General features: G+C 41.4%; 1 protein-coding gene across 1 annotated transcript in view; it reads right to left on the reverse strand.

Annotated features, from left to right (window-relative positions):
- Window positions 1-22496, reverse strand: part of Armc2 (armadillo repeat containing 2) — a 123466-nt gene that overhangs the window by 71661 nt on the left and 29309 nt on the right. Inside the window, exons 5-6 of the mRNA XM_008852442.2 lie at window positions 18467-18674; window positions 5265-5341 (exon numbers count right to left, since the gene is read on the reverse strand). Coding sequence (XP_008850664.1) covers window positions 5265-5341; window positions 18467-18674 — 285 coding nt within the window. The remainder of the gene's footprint in view (window positions 1-5264; window positions 5342-18466; window positions 18675-22496) is intronic.

The raw sequence follows: 22496 nt of genomic DNA on the forward strand, positions 1-22496 counted from the left end.
TAATTTATTTGTCTTGGATACAGACAAAGACTTAAAATACTTAATGAAAAATTTTAGCCCTTTCAGGACACCATGTTGGGCCAGTGCTTTCCTGTAGGGTGGTAGGAAATGTCTTGTTTTTCCATACCCCAGCTCTATGATTGACACATTGGGTGACTGAGGTCTAGCCTCTGGTCCTTTCCAAGCCCCAGTTCTTTCTCAGCAAAAAGAATACTCGCCTTCAAGGTTATGAAAACTAAATGTAGCTATGAAGGCAAAGTCCTGCCCGAAGGTCACATATCTAGCAACATTAAGGATCTGTGAACTTCTTTTCCTTGACTAAACAGGTAATGACTGAAGTATGTCGTCACAGTGCCACAAAGAGCAGATGCTGCGCAAACTGTTGGGGGCAGTGCTGCTGTTCTTTGTACCTGAGATGCAGCAGAACTCACTATGTAGCCTGGGCTAGCCTTGAAGCCACAGTGACCCTCTTGCCTCAGCCCACCAAGTGCTAAGATTCCAGGTGTGAGTCACCACACCCAGCTGAGGCTCCTGTTTTGCTGGGTTTTACAGATAAAGTGCAATGGGGTGTTAATTAGCGTCCAAAGGTCATAGAGTTCCATGGCCCTTGTTGTTGTGCTCCACAGCAAACTAGCAGACTAAAAGCTAACACTGGGAGAAATAGAATTCATAGGAAAAATGGAAAATTGGATTTTACTTCATACAGGCAATATCTCAAATCTAAAACACAACAGCAGCTGACAGAGGTTCTGCTTTATGGAAGCATTCCTCAGCCTCCCTCCTCTGAGGTCTGCCTCCTGAATACCTTGCCTGGCACCCAGCCTATACCAGGTAAGGCCACCTCTAAGAGTCATCAAGATGGACCTGCCACCAGAAAAGTGTAAGTGAAATGTTAGGAATCACAGGAGTAATCAGAAGGTCCAACACACACACACACACACACACACACACACACACACACACACACACCTATCTTAATATTTATTTTGCCCTTTCTGAACTCCTGCACTCACATGTACACATAGCCCCATACATATAGATAAAAATAAAATAAATCTTGGTCTGGAGAGTTGGCCCAGTAATTAAGAGCATTGGCTGCTCTTGCAGAGGACCCACATAGCTGCTAACGACCATCCATAACTCCTGTTCCAGGGGATCTGATGCCCTCTTCTGGCTTTCATAGTTGCACATACACCATACAGGCAAAACACTCATACACAAAATAAAATAAAATAAAATAAAATAAAATAAAAATAAAATAAAATAGCCTTAAAAATGAAATCCTTTCTTAGCTATATAAAGTTCAGAGAAATTCACGGATAACCCACAATGGCATGTGTTAAAAAATTAATTTGCGGCCTGGAGAGATGCTCAGCAGTTAACAGCACTGGCTGCTCTTGTAGAGGACCCTGGTTCAGTTCCCAGCACCCAACACGGTGGTTAACAACAGTCCTCAACTCTAGTTCCAGGGGATCTACTGATCCTTTCTTAGCTATATAAAGTTCAGAGAAATTCACGGATAACCCACAATGGCATGTGTTAAAAAATTAATTTGCGGCCTGGAGAGATGCTCAGCAGTTAACAGCACTGGCTGCTCTTGTAGAGGACCCTGGTTCAGTTCCCAGCACCCAACACGGTGGTTAACAACAGTCCTCAACTCTAGTTCCAGGGGATCTACTGCCCTCTTCTGGCTTCTGTAGGCATTCCATGAATGGGTGCACTGACATACCTGCAGGCAAAACACTCATATACATGAAATTTTTAAAAATTAATTTGAGGAGCTGGAGAGATGGCTCAGCAGTTAAGAACATTGGTTGCTCTTGCAGAGGATCCTGGTTCAATTTCTAGCACCCACAGGGCAGCTAACAAACTGCCATAACTTAAGTTTCAGAGGATCTGACACCCTCTTCTGACCTCCACGGGCAGTGCATGACACAGGTGCACTTACATACATGCAGGCAATACACTCAAACACATAAAATAAAAATAATAAAATTAAAAATTAATTTGAATTCAGAGATGTCCGAAATGAATCCCTAAGCCATCAAATAAGAAGTTTTCCATCACATGGTGCTGATGTCTCCCAGGAGAAGCAGAGAAGCTGTGTAATTAACACCCCCTCCCAGTGCTCAGGTCTTACCACTACTGTGTGCTAGAAATGCCCATTCCAAGTTACAAGTCTAGGCTTGCTTCTTATTAAATTTTTCTAGTGCCAAGAGAAGCCTGGCATGCTGGGCACGGGAAAGCCCCCGAGCTCAAAGGTAAACAGGAAGGGCTTGGCAAAAAAAACTGTGGTTAAATAGTAAAGATACACTATGGTAGGAAGAGCAAGACTTTGGATAATCTATCTAACCCATAGGCAAGACTTCACTTCATCATAAAATGCAAAGTTGCATTATCTTTAGCACAGAATTAGCCCATATGAGAACAAGCTCACAATTCCTTTTCCAAAATCTTTGGGCCAGGTGGGGTGTGGGGTTCAGAAATGCCTGGACTTTAGGAAGGAAATATGTTACATGCTACTCTAACAGGGTCTTCTGGGGGCCATATCCTGCAGCAGGACACATAAATATTCACACTAATAAAACAAAGACTGTGAATGGCTTCTCCTTAGCCCTGGTGTTGCCACTAAATGTGTTTAAAAGATACTTCAACTTCTGGAATCCTGTGGATTTCCAAACTTCAGACAAAAGACTGTCACCATCATCTCCATCTCTTAGATTTTTGAGTCTGCCTAAAATTATGCATAGGGATTCTAAAAACAAATGTAAATATTTAAGCAGTATAAAAATATAATTACCTATATTCCTAGGTAACTAAGCTATTCAAAGGTCAAAGTGTATAAAAGAAATCAGCCTTTATCAAGGCAAATGAAAAGCCAGAAGATGATGTCAACAATAATCAATTTAATCAACATATTTATGAAACACTTAAATTTACTAGAAATTGGGTCGGGGAGATGGCTTAGAGGGTAAAGTGCCTACTGTGTAAGCATGAGTTTAGACCCCTAATTCCCATGTAAAAAGCCAGGAATGGTGGTACATGCCTATAACCCCAGAGAATGCAGTCAGAGACAGGAAGATCCCAGGGGCTTGCTGGCCACGCAGTATAGCCAAAACAGCGAGCTCCAGGTACAGTGAGACCCTGTCACAAGAAATAAGGTAAAGAATGACAGGGGAGACTCCTGACACTGACTTACAGCCTCCACAGGCACACACACACACACACACACACACACACACACACACCACTGAAAAATAAAACAAGTTACTATATTTTCAGGCTTTAAATCCATTAAATCCAAATGGTCTTAAAAAAAGAAAACATACAACTTCCTAACAGTATGAGCTTTAAAATTTTTTTTTATGTATATGAGTGTTTTTTGTGCATGTAAGTGCACTGTGTTTTACAGTGCCTGTAGAGGGCAGAAAAGGGCATCAGGCTCCCTGGAACTGGAGTTACAGATTGTTGTTAGCTGCCATGTGGGTGCTGGGAACCAAACTCCGGTCTTCTGCAAGAGCAGCTAGTGCTTTTAACCACTGAGCCATCACTCTAGCCCTGCAGTGTGTTCTTTAACACATAGAGCTGTGAGGAAAGCTGATAATCAACTTGTTTCTCAGGAGAAATGAAATCAATAACATGTTCTATACAGAAAGAGATGAATTATAGAGGTGAGTCAGAAATCACAAAGGTTTAGTTAACCCTTTCAGACCCTTCTGAGGTTTTTTTAAAGACTTGTTTCATCTCAGCAAGAAGTGAACTAGACAGTGTGGTATAAGGGTCTCTTTTCAGTCTTCTCCCGGGAATCCCGTGTGTAGCTGTGCCTCAGTCTTGGGGAAGAACTTAATATTTTAGAAAGCACTTTCATCTAGGGTCACAGTTCACTAAATATAAAAATTATGATTCAACAGGAAATTGGGTAAGTCAAGCAAAAATTTCTGCCTGTTTCTGAAGATTTTGCTGTCTCAGTGGTTAGAGTTGTTAACCACAGCTTTGAGTATTGGACACAAAACCCTGACAGTATTAGGACTGGCTGATGTTTCAGCATGCAAATGTAAAGCCCACAGCAACAATGCTGTTTTAGAAATCAGCAGAGCTAAGGTTCTTCTGAGTCCCAGATAAGCTCCCAGTGACCACAAAAGTCACGTTAATGAGAAGAAACCAGTTTTAAAGGTAACATTTTTAGACCCAATGTTAGTTTGGTGTCATAATTTATTGCCATTTTTATTTTGTTGAGACAGGGTTTTACTATGTAGCCCAAGCTAGTCTTGAACTCATAATCCTCCTGCCTCTGCTTCCAAAGTGTTCAGATTACAGATTCATCATGCCTGACATAAAATTTTTTTGTGAATGAAAAAAAAATGTATATAGTATAACAAACCCTGTGTGGTTATAACTAGTTTAGTCAGACATTAACACTGTGCCATATTTCTATCTTTCTCCTTATTTTAAAGACATAAAACGGCCAAAGCCCTCTGTCTGTCTCCCCTATCCATTCCCCTCCTCCAGTCTTTCTTGGGGGTCACCACCATTCTAAATCCAGGGTTACTGTAAACACTCTTGGGTTTCCAGTCTTAACACACAGATCTCAAACTTTGGTTTTTGTAGTGCGACTTTTCACTGGTGCTGTATTTGTGTTAATCTCAGTCAATCTTACAAATGTTCATTGGCTCATTTTTCTAACTGCCACAATCCACTGTGTGAATACAATTTACATCATTTCTAGCCTGTGCTCTGTATTATTATATATTTTCTAATGTAGTATAAAGTCCCCAAAGGGCTTTCATAATATCATTTAATAGTTTCATTTAAATGAGCAATGCTTTTGAACTTAAACTTTGAACCCAAGAATTATAGTGATGGCAGGTTTTGCAACTGTCCGACTACTTTCACTCTGTAATTTCTGTAAACATGTATCTGTGTTGAATCAGACCCGGGTAAGACCTGGTAAGAAAGATTGTGATGAACTAATAAAAACTTAGAGAATAAATGTTGATCTCTGATCAAGTTGAATCTAATTCCTGATATTTCCACACAGAGGACTGTTCATAAAATGGTATGTGTGCTCTATATGTTCCTTGAACCAGCCTTTGACTCCCAACCAAGATTTTTCTTTGAAAAAAAAAAAAGCCATACGGGTTTAACAATATGAAATATAATCGCTAGAAAGAATCCAGATATCAGATACCTTCAAACACAAATTTTTCCTCTCAACGGTGATGCTATAGAAGGATACTGAGGACCAAGGAATGTAAACATCTTACCTGCCTTGCTTTCTAGCCTGCTCAGGTCCGTACTGCTAGGGCAAGAGGAGGCCCTGGCACATCGCTTCCCGCGGTCCCTGGGAGGAAGTGGGATGCATGACATGGTCAGCACAAACATGACAGTATTTTCATTTTTGTAAATGAGAAGTTATTTATATGTAGGGTTTCTGAAGAAACCATAGAGAATTGCTTCTAAGATGCAGCCTGGTGCTCCACTTTCTGCCTTAATCAACCTTTGTCTTCCAACTAAAAACAAGTGTATTGGCTTAACAATATGGAATATAATACCAGAAAGAACAAAAACCTAAATCTAAAGTTGACTGAAAAAGAGAAGAAAAGAAAATTGGTTAAGGATGGCCCACAAGAGGTCACTGTTACAGTGAGAAAGAACTCAGCGCTTGCTCCTTAGAGCCTAGTCTTCAGGGAGCTACGATTCTACCCTAGCTTCGCAGGAGGAAAACAGCCCCATGCCGTCCAGATGTGTCCAAGGTCACACAGTTGGATCAGCTCCAGAACACAGGTCTCATAATCTCCAACTCACTGTTCTTTCCACTGCATAATGGTATGTCCCATTCCCGTCTAAAACTTAATTCAATTAATATTCTCTAAAAATGTTTTCTTAGAAATATTTTAGATATTTTTGTAAAGCCCAAGAAGGCATATTTAGGCAGTTTCCAAAGACAAGCATTTTGTGTTCCAAATAAGAGTGGGGGCTGGCTAATAGAAAGACTATATGCCTCAGTTTTTAACACTGTATCCAATTTATTTAATTTCTCTGCTGGATACAACTTCTCTTTAACTAGAGCTGATACTTAAAAGAATTTGCAAGTATAAAATTACATGGTGAAAAGCACTGACAGACTATGAGAGCAGGTTTGAGGACAGATTGTCTTTTTGCTAATCCCATGTAGGTGCATATATTTTTTAAAGTGTATTGCTCTGTGGTCACCTGTAAATACCTGCCCCAGCCTCCACTGCTCCTGTAGTGAGCTCCCTGAACACACAACGGTTCCACACAGGGCTTAGCCCTTGGCCTTTACTAAAGCCCTGCTCGTTAGATTCCTAAATACCTTGTTGGCTTTTTTCTACCAAAATATTCTTTGTAAAACTCTTTGCACTTCCTTGCTCTTTGTCATAAAATGGGGAAAATATGGAGCTAATATTTTTTAAAGTCTAATTCTCTGAAACAATTGTTTAATTTTTCTACACAATAAAAAACAGTTATGATAGTAAGATGTTCCTGGCCAATAAAATTAAGAATATGGGGATAGGTTTCTCTCAAAGACAGAAATAAAGGAGCTCAATCTCGTGAAAAGGTAAAACAGCAAAACTACAACAGGTTACAGTGACTCACACCTCTAATCCCAACACTTGGGAGGTAGAGGGAGGTAGATCAGGAGTTCAAGACCAGTCTCACCTACAAAGTGATTTCAAGGGCTACATGCAACCCTGCCTCATAAAACTGGCCCCTCCCACTAAGGATTTATGAAGTTATTGGTTGATGGTGGAGGGAGAAACATTTTCTGTGATGTAGCAACTGATAAGGTAAACACTCCTGTAAACAGCCCTCACCTATGCTTGTAGCAAACTCTAATGAAACTCATTGGATCACACACACAAAGTCATGAAAGTTAAAGGGGGGATAGTTAGGAAGAGGAAGGGATCAGCAGGAGTGGGAGGGGGACTAGAGAGGGTAACAGAAGTGAACACAATAAAAACACATATATATGTACTACAGTGTCATAAACCCCATTATTCTCTATAATACATGTTAATGAAAATATCTTTAAAAATAAAAAAACAGGGCTGGTGAGATGGCTCAAAGGGAAAAGCTGCTTGCCATGAAAGCCTGGTGACCTGAGTTTGATCCCCAGAATCCATATGAAGGTGGAAGACAACCGACCCCACAAAGTTGTCTTCTGGTCTCCACATTTGCACAGTAGCATGTGCGCACCCCACCCCATCATAATAAATACAGATTTTAAACAAAAACCCCACAGACTTTCGACTGGGGGCCGAGGATGTTTCCGTATTTTTCATTCCTAAACATAACCTGAAAGTTTAAGACCAATAAGGGCAAGAGTTTCATATATGTCTGTATGTATATTATACTGGATACATATGAATATATACTGAATATGTCCTCCCAAAGTTCATAATGCTTCGTTTGTGCAGCCTCACTTCTAGAGAAGAAAAAATTTAGAAGGACCCCAGGCATGTAGACAAACGTGGTGGTGCTGTGTCCTTCCAATTCTCAAAATGAGAAGGTCTGTTATTCCCTGCCACCACACACAGTTGTCTTGATGAGGTAGGCCTGGAGTGGGGGGACCCTCAGCTTGGGTTCAGTTCCTAGGTCAATGTTCACAGCCTGTGGCCATGGGAAGGTATATGGCTTTGGTTTTCTCATTCTAAAACAAGGGCAATGCCTCTGCATAGGATATAACCAGCATATTGAGAGAACTTAATAAGCTGTCAGTACCATTTCTCTTTTTCCTTTGAGTCCACTAGCACTTATAGGAGAAATCCAGTGCAGGATATGAACACAGAATGTGTTTCTTTGGTGATGTTGAAAATTTAACTTGAGAACTCTCTGCCCCCCCTCCCAACACACACAGGGAAACAGCCAGTGGACCTGGAATGATGCTGAGAAGAAAGTGGTTAGTGAGTGGGTGAGGTGGACCACAAAGTGGGACTTAAGAACTGAACCAGCAGATGACAACACTGGTCTTGGGCAGCGAGTAGCATGAGCGCAGATAAAAAGGGGTCCAAGAGCTGGACACTCGGGGCAGGGGACAACTGCCAGCAAAAATCCAGCTAAGTGCACAAGGATCCTGCTGGCAAGAATTAGGAACAGCTTCCTGAAACTTCACGTTGAGCCATGGACTCTAAATGGTGGGCAAAAAGAAATTTATGGTTTCTCTTTCAAAAATATTTCATTTATTATTTTTACTTTACGTGAGTGGGTGAGTGTAGTTCTTTTAACTGCTGAGCCAACTCTCCAGTCACTATTTATGGCTTCTTATACAAGGAAATGATACAAGATGTGGGGTTATGCGATAACCAGAGTGTTAAAATACTTGAAGAGAAAGAACGAGGTCTGTTTTGGGGGTGACGGTGGGATCAGAAGAGACAAGTGAGTCCAAGCGAGTTCAGGCACCTGAAGAATGGAGTCTAGACTGGAGGAACTGGACAGTAGGTCCCCACCAACGGAAGTGGAGAGGTTAAGAAAGAAAGACATTTGCAGAGTCAAGCAAGTGTGGGTTTTGCCTTGTTGAGTTTCTGATGCCGAATGGAGTACCCACAAAAAGTGGAAATCAGGAAAAGTTCAAAGTGGCACACAAGACCAAAATTATAGAAGAGTGGCTCAGAGACCAGAGACCTGGGACAAAGTCCCATCACATGCTGGGAAAGAGGGCTTGAGCAGTGGGTCACAAAAGGTGGAGACTAAGGAAGGAGGCATCTGGCTAGGCAAGCCAGCTGTGTGCCCATGGAGCACAGCTGGATAAAGTCCCACGTGGTTATAAGCGAGAAAGATAGGCACCAAGAAGGGCAAATCCAAGCTGGCCATGGGCTCACTCAGGAGGGACAGGCAGAAGGATTGCAAGTTCAATGCCAGCCCAAGCTACATTTACTGTCTCAAGTTAGAGGAAGTGAAGATGGAAGGGGAAATCCCTCCTCCACTGAAGAGGAGGAAGAAGGTGGCTTTGGGTGCTCCATAGAACCATCTCATTGGTCCTGTGCTACTAACTGAAACCACACGTAACAAATCTTCATCTTTCTTCCTAACGATATCCTTCAGCTATTTAAAGATGCTGCCCTTATTGCTGAAAGCTGTCTCCTGCAGCTTACTCCCCACTGAGAGCTGCGAGGTATGTTTTAAACGAAGCTTCACTTTCCTCATCTGTACATGATGGGTGGTGAGTCATGGTACTCTCACTATGACTACCGGGAGGACCAAATGATTTAGTGCAAAACTGCTTACCAGAAACATGCAAGTCCTCAAGACATGTTTACTATTCTTGATGCTGCCATTACTGGTGTAATTAATGGCCCCTCCAGTGTTCCAGCTGATTGTTCCCCATAGGATGTATTTTCATAGCACCCTAAGCCTGTTTGTTTACTCTGAGAGTTCCAGTCTGTGTCTCTTTAAATGGGACCCCAGAACTGAGCTCATAGTATGCTCTTAGAAAAAAGGAGATATTTGAAATGATGCAGCCTAAGGCCAGTTTTGGTGGTCACATCCTGGGATCGGTCAACTCTTTTGTTACGTGCACAGCTAAGGCAGATGTCCCCATGCAGGTTGGACCTTTGCTCATTCTTATTAAATTCCAGCATTGTACTTGGCAGTGAGTTCCTGCCTATCAGATGTTTTTAGATCTTGATTCAGTCATCTGGTATAACTGTTCTTCCCAGCTTCCTGTTCCACGTTATTAAACAGCATTATTAAATTTTGTACAATGATTTTTTATGTATTCAAATGAAACAATTCTGAAAAGGAGTTCTAGAGCTCTTCTGTGAAATTCTTTTTAGAGGCAGGAAAACACCATTTCATTAGTTAGGCCATCAATCTACAAATGGAAAACTAATTCTCAAGGGCTTAAAGTGGCATTTCCTGGCTCATACAATCCAAAAGAGGCCAGGTTAAGGTGGGCTTTAGGCAAAGTGTGGTCACAGCTTTGGCTCCACATCTCTGCAATTCTCTTAGCTCTGCCCTGGCCAAGTCCTGGAGACAGTAAAATTATACTGTCATACCTAAGTTAAGGTTCCTCAGGCCTCACCTCTGCAGTCTTTTTTTCAGGGCATGAACAAAGTCTTTTCTCTGCAGCCGCCGACAAGAGTCTTACATTTCACCTGAAATACCAGAATCCACGCTGTAGCAGCCAATGCTATGCAGAGGCTGACGGAATCCCTACCGCCCATCCATGGATGGTAGAATCAATCATCTGGCCACATCTACTCCAAGACCATAGATACTCCAAGAAAATCAAATAATAGCTCTTTAAAAGATCCTAAAATATAGATTTTTCTATAGTTCAGACAGTTCTTCCAGCTGTTATGATTATGGTTCTTCAGTTAAGGATCAACAAACCTTTTCTTAAAGAGCCAGCTGGCATATTATGTATTTTCCAATTCTGGGGCCAAGTGGCAAAGTCAAGCCTATTACAAAGTTATGTTTTGGGGGATTTTTAAAGTATTTTATTTATTAATTTTATTTTCTGTGTATGAGTGTATTGCTTGCATGTATGTAAGCGCACCCACATTGTGCAATGCCCATAGAGGTCAGAAGAGGGTGTTGTATCCCTTAGAACTGGAGTTATAGACAGTTGTTAACCACCATGTGGGTGCTAGGAATCGAACATGGATCCTCTGGAAGAACAGCTAGTGCTCTTAACAGCTGAGCCATCTCTTCAGCCCCATAGTTATGTTTTGCAAACATTTAAAATGTAATGCTTTAAAAACATTTAAATCATGTTTAGCTTGAAGACTGTAAAAAAAATTTAAAAAAAACACATAGACAATCAGATTTCACTCTTGGGCTATAATTAATTGACTATTTCTTTAAAATAATGAATTATAATAAAAATAATTAGATTTGGAATAAAAAATAATTTCCATTTTGGAAAAAAATATGTCTATAGACACAGAAGGAAAATTTAAAGAACGATTATAACAAAAGAAAAATTTGCAAATTTTGAAATGTGCTTTTCTTTGTCTTAAGAAAAAGACACTTAATTTTTAGGGTTGGATTCAAGTTGTGTAGACTCAGATCAGATAGCAAATATCTGTATTTTGTAGCCACATACACTGTTACAAGTAGTCAGCTCAGCTGTGTAGTATGAACACAGCCATAGACAGTAGGCAAATGTGTGGATGCAACTAGGTTCCAACAAACTATTTACAAAAGTAAGTCATGGACTTGGATTTAACCCTTAAGCTAGTTTTCTAATCCTTGCTGTTATGACACTTTGACTATAATTTTGGAACATCACCATCAGAAGAGAGTGGTCCCTTCCTCCTCAGAACTCAGCCAGGTCTGGGGGCTGGGATCCGACATTTCTATCAGCAACAAATCTGACACACCTGAAGGCACCTCAAGGACATGGACCATTTTGGTACCTCCCATCCCTAGCAATGGGATTTTCATACCTGAAATGCTTAGCAAGTAGAAAGTGTCTAAGTGTAGCTGCCTGGTGACAGTTTTTTCCAAATAGAAAATTTCACAGCAACCTTTACCCTTCTTTCTTAAAAGAATAATGACTTTGCTTTTTAAAATGATATTTATTTGTTTGAAAAGGTGAGCTAATATATGAAAGTACAAAGACGTTTTTAAAAAAAACTTATCTCAGATCCCAGCACCCAGAAATAAATATCATTATTATGTGATAAATGGCCCTTCAGGCATATTGTGCATATATACAGAAGACAGAAAAAGGGAAGACAGAAGGCAAATGGGAGGGATGGCAGGTGGATGGTACACGGAAATGGATCATACCATACGTGTTATTATAATGAAAAAGCATTAAGTATAAAGATTGCTGAATTCAACAAAGACAGAAATTGAGGCAAAACTGAGGGAACTGTAGAACATCAGATGAATGGATCTTCCCAAGAGATAACAGTTTCTAAAAAATCTCTCTAAAGTTAAGAGAAAAAAAAGAAAAACATTAGGATGCTGAGATCAACACTTCTTAAACTCTGTATTTCAATGTCAGACTGTAACTACGGGAAAATCTGTTCCTTGTTATGAAAGTGAAGAAATGAGTATTCGCACTTCCTCCCAAGTACTGGTTTTAGTTATTTATATTAGACTAGACTGTCAAGGTTTCTATTCTATAACCATAATGTTTCAGTTGTTCAGCTTTAATACAATATGAAAACAAAGTCAATACTCACCGCAGATGCTTTTACCATAGCCTTTTCCATTTCAAGTTTTGAATTCTGACTCATCATTCTGTTGTCTAAGAATTTTCTAGAAAGTGCATGAATAATACTTCCCTAAGTTCATTAATATTTGAAAGTGTCTATCTGCTGTCTTTTCACTGAAGGACCCAGATGCTGATAGAATTCTTGGGTTCTCTTTATGCTGAAAACTTAATAGATGATACTCTACTCACGTCTGGCACTGAGTGACGCTCTGCTACAACAGGAGACCAGCATGTCTTTTTCTCCTTTTATGTGGCTGGTCTGCTAGGCCTGAGTGGCCATAGGATGCTTTCTGTATATGCTCACTCAACAAGAATTACAGAGTGTATTATGGATAGTGTTCTAGTGTGAGCACTGCTGGAAATGTATTAATGTAGATTATTCTACACCAGGTTTTGTTGGGGAAACTATGTGTGCACTTGAGCTTCATGTTTAAGTCCTTGTTCTAGAAAGCTGTCTTCTACCACATCTTAATGGGTTTCTTTTCTTTTCTTTTTGTTTGCTCTGGTTCCTTTAATTCTCCATGGGTTGCTGTCAAGATTAATAACTCAGAGGAGTGCCTGGTACTCAATTCCATGTAAGACACTGCTGAGACGGGAAATGGAGTCTTCTTTAGAAACACAGTTCACTCTTGCACCTGTCTCGGTCTCTGCACTTATCCCCGCACTATTTGTCCCCATCTCCTCCTGTGGAATTCCTTCTAGCCTGGCCACCATGTTGCACCAGATTTTCAGCTTTTTAATTGTTTTAAATCTCTAATGTGGTCTTCTTCTCCCTGTTCATATATTTTTTCATTTCTTTTTTGTAAGGACTAAAAATCTGTCTCAATCTCATGTGAGTTTATAATCTCCAATTTCAGATTCCTTCAACTCAAAGAACAGCCCCTCCCCCTGTGTAAAGAGAGACTGATCAGGTCGTCCATAATTCCTGCAAGACAATGGAAAACACTTTCAACTATTGAAATCTTATCTTATGATCCATTTTCTTCATCTTCTTGATGATATTCTTCACATACCCGAGCTCAAGTTCTAGGTTTCTTGTTATCCCTGTTGTCTTCACTTGTTGAAACTGAATAGGATTCACATAGGGAGAGAGCTGGAGTACTTTGGAGTTCAAGATTTAATCTTCTTGAACACTCAATAGCCAAAGTCATTTTTGTCAACTTAGGGGTGTGTGTTCCCTTGGTGTGTGTGAAACAGGCCACCTCTGCACACAAAAGCCCTCTTACGCCCTCTTACATGATAGCTTCCTTCAATTCTAATCTGTTGAACCCACTTTTGCAATTTCTCTCTCTTCTCGCTCTCCTCTCTCTCTTTCTTCCCTCCCTCCCTCTCTCCTCTCTCCTCTCTCTTCTCTCGCTCTCCTCTCTCTCTCCTCTCTCCTCTCTCTCTCCCCCCTCCTCTCTCTCCTCTCCCTCTCTCCTCTCTCTCTCCTCTCTCCTCTCCTCTTCTCTTCTCTCTCTCTCTCTCTCTCTCTCTCTCTCTCTCTCTCTCTCTCTCTCAGCTCACAGGCATGTCACCCTCAGGTCCCCTCCTCCCCAGTCATTTCAAGATCTGTGTCTTGCATGGAGTCTCCCATAGGGTTTTCTCTCTTCTCTGGTGGCCCGCCCACATCCTTAGATTGCATCTCTCCCATTACCAGCCACGTGCTGAAGAAGGAGATTGTTTAGTGAAATCTGCTACTTGCTCAAAGTCTGAGGGGGTGTGCATCAACTCTCAAATTACCTTTTATTTTCATCCACATTTCACAGCGTCTGGAAAATTAGACTTTTTGACTGCAACATTCCATGTAAAAACCTAATCTGAAATATATAAACCGCCCTTGTCACTCACCAAGCCCAAAGAAAATAAGGAAGATGAGAGAGGAGAGAGAGAGAGAGAGAGAGAGAGAGAGAGAGAGAGAGAACAAACACCTTGGCTGATATCATGGTTTCAAGCACAACTGGATTTGGGAGTTTCACGATCACCCTTGTACGTGACTGCTGTCTTCACCCTCGGCTGCTTATGTACCACTTCTCTCTCAGAGTCTGTCTACTAGGTAGTGAAAGGGGCCACTGTTAGCTTTAAGAGCCTATCATCTTCCCAGCATGAGGGCCTGGGGAAAAGCCACTTTCCTCAAAGGCCTGGGCGAAGTGCAGGGAGCTTGACAGGCTGGCTAGGACTGTGTGCCCATTTCTGAACCAACTGCGAAAGGTGGGCACTGGAGGACTCTGCCAGTCAGCCGTGGGAAGGCAGGAAGAGGGCATATGGTCAGAGTTCATCCACACACAGCCTGAGCATTTACTAAACAACGTGAGCTAAAGTCTGACCCATGCTTAATAGTTTGGTCTAGAGATCATTTATTTCTTTCTGTTTCTCTGACATTTCTTTTTTGAAATCTTTGCTGCCTTCTTTTTCTTTTCTTTTTTTATGGAAGCATGCTTTTGCTTCTTTAACCAAGAGCTCTTTCTCCCTTCCTTCCTTCCTTCTGTCCTTCCTCTTTCCTTCCTTCCTTCCTTTCCTCCTTCTTTCCTTCCTCCTTCCTTCCTTCCTTCTCTCCCTCCCTCCCTCCTTCTTCCTTCTTTCCTTCTGTCCTTCCTTCCCTCCTTCCTTCCCTCCTTCCTTCCTTCCTTCCCTCCTTCCTTCCTTCCCTTCCTCCCTCCTTCCTTCCTTCCTTCCTTCCTTCCCTCCCTCCTTCCTTCCTTCCTTCCCTCCTTTCTCTCTTTTATTACTTTTTGAGACAGGTTCTTATGTAGCCCAGGATGACCTCCAACTCACTATATAGAGAGGCTGACCTTGGACTCCTGATCCTCCTGCTTCTCCCTCCCTGTGGTGATATTGCACGTGTGTACCACCACATTGCTTCTTATTTTTTATTTTAGCCACACAAAAGGTCCTTGAGACCTTGTAAGAAAGGCTTTCAAGCCTTAATGACCACTCCACAACCTACAATGGGGGCTACAAGAGAAGGGGGAGGAGGGGCAGTCATTTCCATTTTATAAGCTAGAAGAGGGAGCCCTTGAGAGTGTTAGGAGACTTGCTGAGGGCACACAGCTAAACCAAGTGGCTGAGAGACACTGGAAACTGACTCCAAAGATTCTAGCTCACAGCAAACAGTCTGAACAGCCCACCATAATCCATTCCCTGCTCTCCCCTCCGGACCACATTTCTAAACCATGACAATGTAAACAGCACTTACAAAGCCAGGAGAAATAGGGGTCCCCTCTTGGGGTTCTTAGTATTATTAATTTTAAAAATTCAAGAATAGATTCAATGGAAACTTGAGGGCAATTTTATTAGAGTTTAGCTCCCACCCCCAATCCAAGCAGACAAGCTGTAAATCTCAGCAGCTTCTTGGGGGAGGGGAATGGAGGAGAAAAGGGGAAAGGCCAGGCCACTTAAGCCAGCACGGGGGTCAGACACATGGTAGACTAGCAGGCACATGGCAGGGAGGGGAGTTTTAGAGAAAGAGTAAGGAAATCTAACATGTTGGGAAAACCCAAACGTTAGGGAAAGCACACACAGAAAAGAGACTAAAAGAAGACAAGGAGGTGGTGTGCTTTTCTGAAGAATTTAGAAGCGGTACACCTGTGGTCTGGTAAGCTTCTGTGCTAGGGTGGGATTCAGGCAGGAGTACAGTATCTCATTAATTGTTATGCCTATCTCTTCTGCGTAGTTTAAGGTGAGCCTGCCTTCCTAGGGGTGGGCCCTTGGCCAAGTGACTGACCTGACCCAACTGGATTGGCCTCCACCAGGTCAGAGAGTCTATTCTCTTGACCAGAAGTCATTTTCTTAATGGGTCTTTATTGCTGTTCTAACAACTGGACCATCAGATGGATGGATGGAGATACACTAAATGGCAGCTCTACTGTTTTCAATCCATGTGGTAATAGGGAATAAATGGTAATAGAGTGTGGTGAGGAACAGGGCTTCTAAACCTCAAACCCATTTCTAATAGACACACGGAGATTGTCATAACTGGCACACAGATCGAGGAGGACAGCTCCCTAAGTACTTGGGAGTGTCTTCTCTTTTGGAAAGTTACATCATCCTGTTTGCAATGCTTCCTTGCTTAGCAAATCTTTTTTTCCATCATAATAAGCATAAAGTTAAACTCCAGGGCATCCTTTGCCTGAATTACCCATATTTTAAATTAAAGATATAGAAATCAATGCAGGTTCAATTGAAATAAACTGCTCTTTCCTCTCCTGTGCCAGAGAAGCACTCAACACAAAAAGCAAAGCAGCTCAAAGGACCCCACCAGGGAGCAAGCTTGCTCTTTTTTGCTATCTGTTCCCACTCCTCACCCCAGCCTTACTCCACTCCCCTGCCCGTCTTCTCCTGTCAGCCCAGCTCACTGACAGGAATCCGCATTTTCCACTTGACAGTCTCAAGATGGAAAATTCTAATTGAGAGGAGGGTGCACATATCAAAAGTGGGAATACTTCACTGCCTCGGGAAGACCATTTCTTGGAATTACAATCACTTAAATGTTTACAAGAAACAATTACCGAGTGTCCCTGACTGCTTCACAAACGTAATTAATGAGAATTGCTAAGAGTTTCCATTCTCTCGTTTGTTTTAATCCTACTATATAAACTTTTTGTTGGCTTTACTTCAGCAAAATTCCACCCAGTGATGAGAGGGAGGTAGAGGCTGATTCACAGAGAAGAAATGCTACTGAGAGTTAAACTCTCCAGGGTGCATCTCAAACTCACAAACTCAACACAATCATTACATGAGACAAAAGGAAAACAATTAGCGCAGCTGCCAATGCCTCAGAATTTTGGAAGGTCAAGAAGAAACGCTTCCAACCCCTAATGGGTCTGTACTCTGCTGTTGTGGGATAAAATATGTCACTGAAAATGCCCCTGGTGTCCCACAAAGAAGAAGGCATAATGAACTCTGGCATGTCTGTCAGCTTGTTCCACAACACGTGAGGCTTGCAAAAATAAATAAACAAGCGAAGCAGTGCTCATCTGTTTTTCCCTCGTCAACTTGCATTACTGCAAGGGTGGGTGAAGCAGGACAAACACTCCCTTTTTACTTGGGCATTGAAAGGGGCACAAGTTCCCCGGCCGCCTTTCATGCTGAAGCACTGAAGTCCACAACCTATTCTTAATCACCAACTGGAAAAGGTCTGTCTGCCTGTTTGATGTTTTGTGCTCAACTCCCAGAGTCCCAATTTGAAGTTGTTCTCTTCTACTTAAGGAGACATTTCATTTTTCCCTTCAGTTGAAAAATGTTCTGAATGCAAAGCAGCATCACAAGGTCTACTAGGTTGCCTAATATAATAAATTCTGTGTGTGGCACTCTTTAGGTTTTCAGCAGACAAGGTCAACTCAGTCAAACAAGATGCCAGGCAGCCACTTGGGGTGGAGGGGTGGGGGGGGTTAGTGGTTTGTGTGGACGAGCCAAAGTCAGACCCAAAATCTAAAGTGAGAGCAACAAGGGCTTGGGTCCTAAAATGGCCCATGGAATTTGATTTTGTTGAACAAATTTGAACTGGGCAGTTGTCCATGATGACCCAATGGAAAGTTCTAGAAAAAAATATCTTTAGCTGCGTGACCCTGCCCTGTCCAAAGTCTTCTGCTTATCTTAGCATCACTACTGGGAAACACAGTCTGTTCTCTCTGTTCGACCCACTGCTTCAGCCTCTAATGGTTTCAAGGCTTTTAGTAAAGCCCACGGACAAGAAAAAACATGGTCTACACAGAGAATGCTTCTTTCTCCATAAACCCTCAATGTGGTAGGAAAAGGCCTCTTCCAGGAACCCCTGTCTAAGAATAGGGCATGAAATAAAGTAATTCCCAATCATTTGCATATGAGAGGTTAATACAGAGCTAGTACAGATAACCAAAACCCACAGGATGCTCCTGTTGTAGACAATAAATATTCAACCCAAATTTCTACTGGAGAATAAGTGCCCATTCCTGTGTTTCCAGCAGTGGACTAAGCCAAAGGGAGGTCATGAGAGATTCCAGTCAGGCAAGAATCCCATATAATTCACAAAGAAAATGCTCACTCATCAATTACTCTAGCTGGCTGGAATCAGCCAACCTCACCTTTACCTGACAGTTCTATGGCACAGCATTCTAGCAATTATGCATAACAGGGCTCTTAAGGATTAAAAAGGAAATAACGGAACTTCTATTCAACATGAGAAATTTCCTTCCTATCATGCATTAGCTTTAAAAACATGTTTAAACAAAAGGGCAAGAACAAACCAATCTTCTACATAAGACAGAGTATACGATAACAGTTACCCTGACCCAGAAATTCAAAACTGGAAATACTGACCCTCCACTTCTGAGATGAGACGGTGGGGATGCTGTTTCTTTGGACATTTCTTGCTCTTTTGTTTCTCTGAAGTCTCCATCATAAGTAAGTTGGGGAGGATGATTCTTTAAGTGGCCAGTGGTATTTGATGCTGTTAAATAAATCCCATTTATCTTCATCGTAGAGTTCCCCACTATCATGGTTTCTTTGGATTCCTCCAACATCTTTGCTGTAACATCAAGGAAATGTTTTCTCAAAGCATTTATTTCAGGAATCACTACTTTTCAATGTTTTGTTTTCAGTCTAAGAATTTATATAAAAGTTATCCACAGCTTATAATCACGTCTGGAGTTTTTATGACCGAAGCCTCTCTGAACATACGAAATAAAACTCTACCTCAGTTTTAGGCTGGACACCATCATTTCTTTGGGTAAACAATGAATAAAATGTTAACCCTATTGACTTGGAATATACCTAAAGGAAAACACTAGAATTTAGGTTTATGAACTACTGAGTCTATTGAAACATTTCTGGGTCTCATAACATTAACTCTTTTCCCTGACTATGATAGTATTTCTCCATTTAAAAACAATTCATTGGCTGGGCATGGTGGCACACATCTGTAATTCCAGAAATTGGGAGGTGGAGGCAGGATGATCAGTTCAGAGTCAGCCTTGACTACGTAGCAAGTTGTAGGCTAGATTGGGCTAAATGAGATTTAGCCTCGAAAGACCAAAATAATTATTAATAATAATTTATTGGGTGCCTCCCTATGTAAGGCACTCTTCTAGGCACTTGGGGTTTATCAGTAACAAAAAGATTCCTTGTTCATAGAGCTTACATTCTAACAGGTCTTTTTATAAATAGTGTATGATAATAATTAAAGTATATGATGTGTTACACTAAGCATGACAGAATAAACAGCAGAGGCAGAAAAGTGGAAAAGAGTAAGGGAATTGGAAAGTGGGGCAGGTAGTGATCTTAAATAGGGAATGTGGGAGAGCAGGGCAGGCAGGCGCTTGTTGCCATAAGAGGATGGGAAGTGTTCAGAACAGTGTGGCCAGCTGGGGCAGAGACCCAAAGACAGGGTTATGCTGGGGTAGTAAAGGAAGAACAGCAGAGTAGGGGTGGGGAACCCAGTGGTGGAGGACTGCTAGTCATATAGGCTCAGGAAAGTACCAATACAACACACTTGTAGGGCTTCCTAACGAGCCGTAAGATAGACTTGCAAGGAGAATCCTGTCTCTGAAATGGAATATATATTGACTTTAGGAATGCAGATTCTTAGAATGCAACTTTGTTATCAGCAAATCCACACAGGAATAGCTTAAGATCCATGCTGTATTATACAAGACTATGATAAAATATTTTGTCAAAGGGGAAGAGAGAAAAAAATCTCCCTACAATGTAGAGGGAGGCTGGGATAAAGCCAATTTCATGCCGAAAAATAGTTTTTTCAAGTTTTTCCAAGGTGTTTCTATACTTATTTAGAAACTAACAAAGGCTAACAATAACAATCACCTTTTCTACCCCTCTGTCCCAGCTTCCTGCTTTTAAAACACTGAGTTTTAAAGCTGTAAGGAGACTTAAAGATTGGTTAGTCAGGGGCTAGCGAGATGGCTCAGCAGTTAAAAGCATTGACTGCTCTTGCAGAGGACCTGTGTTCGATCCCCAGCACCCATATGGCAACTAACAACCATTCTTAACTCCAGTTCCAGAGGACCTGGTGGCTTCTTCTGAGCTCTGTGGGTACTGCATGACTTGGGTGCATTTACATTCAGGCAATACACTCATTCACATAAAATAAATAAATAATAACTATTTTTAAAAACAAAATAACTTGCTAGCTGAGGTCATTTAACACTCTCAGCTTGCTTATAATTTAAAACAACCTTTTAAAAACAAGAAAATTAAGGTCCAATAAGTTGCATTGTTACTAACAGCATTAAAGCAAATGTGCCAACTGCCAGCCTGCCCCTGCAGGTCATTATATGTATTTATTCTGGACTTTGCGGGGCTGAGAGCCTGCCTGTGCAGGTCACACACAAAACTGTTTTGATTGGACTTTTGGCAGGCTGGAGGCAAGAGCTTTGGCTTTGATTCCATTAGACTCAGTTTAAGGGCAGATATCTTAATCTCTGAGATGTGTTTGGGTTGCTCAACTTTTCCCACTTTCTTCAGTGGTCCCACCTCTTGGAGATGTGGTGAGAATTAAATAATGTAACCTAGGGGCTGGAGAAATGGCTCAGCAGTTAAGAGCACTGGCTGCTCTTGCAGAGGACCCGGGTTCAATTTCCAGAACCTACATGGCAGCTAACAACCGTCTGTAACTCTAGTTCCAGGAGATTCAACACCCTCTTCTGATCTCTGTGGGCACTGCACAACATGGGTGCACTTACATAATTAAATAATGTAACCTAGGGGCTGGAGAAATGGCTCAGCAGTTAAGAGCACTGGCTGCTCTTGCAGAGGACCCGGGTTCAATTTCCAGAACCTACATGGCAGCTAACAACCGTCTGTAACTCTAGTTCCAGGAGATTCAACACCCTCTTCTGATCTCTGTGGGCACTGCACAACATGGGTGCACTTACATACATGCAGGCAATACATTCAGACACATAGAATTAAAATAATAAATAAGAGTTTTAAAAGTAATGTGACCTAGCACAATGACTTGTATGGTGTCGGCACACTCAGAACTTTGAGTTTACTCTTGTTGCCAGAGCCCAATAATTCTGACTTCTGGCCTGTGGCTCTCTATCAAGCACCACACCACCTTAAACAACTGTATTACTAATTTACAAAGTATATATTGTTTTAAATTACAAACTGTTTTAGCCTACTACTCTATTTTAGTATGTCATTCATTAACTTACTACATAAATATTTATTAAGAAGTAGTCTGTGCCAGGTGCTGTTCCATGCACAAGTGAGCCTATGGCAAAAAAGTACCAGCCTTCATGGGTCTTCTAAAAAGGTAACCACAAAAATATCATAGACAAGGGGCCAAGGTCTCTGTGTCCTCTAGATCTACTGGAGTGAATTTGTCCTTATTACCACAAAGAAAGCTGTCCTGGAACTTGCTCTGTCTCTAAATAGAGAGCCATAAACAAAGCATGGCCAGGCAAGGTGGCATACTCCTATAATCCCAGCACTAAGGGGCAGAGGCAAGAAGACTGCTAATTTCGAGGCCATCCTGATGCACAGACTTGAGTTTGAGGCAGTCAGGGTTACCCTGTCTCAAGTAAACAAACAAGCACACAAAAAACAAAAGAGGCAAAATCAAAATAAAAAACAAAACTAGGCACATGCATGATGTTCAGTAGCCTCTGGCACATATGTACAACACACAGTGTAGGAATGACTTTTACTTAACCATGTAACCAAAGATGTTTTGAGATTATTTAACACTATCTCAGCTTGCTTATAATTTAAAACAAGCTTGCTAAGCCTTGGGCTTCTCTCATGACCTGGGCTTAGAGACTGGATCCCTCATGACCCTTCCTTGCCTTTGACCCAGAACAACATCTGAATATATGTGTGTGTCTTACAGAGATCAAGCAACTGCTTCAAGCAGCAGATAGTCATTGGAAGCAACAGATATTCCATTTGTGTTGCAAACAACAGGTGGGATTAAACTGTTAACATCTGTTTGTGGTTGTTTGTGTGTTGTCCTAGATCAGTAGAGGTCAGAAAGGGCAAAAATCCTTTGATAAGTGTCTGCTTTTACTTCTCCATTTCATGCTGGATATACTGTTTCAATAAGAGAAAGGAAGGCCTTTATTCAAGATCACAGTTTCAAGAGAATTCTCAAAGAACAGGTTCTCAGAGCACTTCGGGTCCTGTCTTGGTTAGAATGGATACTAAGGGTCAGATTTTTTTTATTCAGATATGATATAATATGCATCACACAGTACTGCCACAACATGGTACAGTTCTATCATGGGTCATAGGTAAACTTCAAAATGATAGCTATATTATGATTTGGGAATGGCTGCTTATAAACATCTCTTTCATAGCTACAGACCACAACCTCTTTAGGCTCTTGAAA

This window comes from Nannospalax galili, unplaced genomic scaffold, assembly GCF_000622305.1.
Source record: "Nannospalax galili isolate Female #2095 unplaced genomic scaffold, S.galili_v1.0 scaffold646, whole genome shotgun sequence".
Taxonomy (NCBI): domain Eukaryota; kingdom Metazoa; phylum Chordata; class Mammalia; order Rodentia; family Spalacidae; genus Nannospalax; species Nannospalax galili.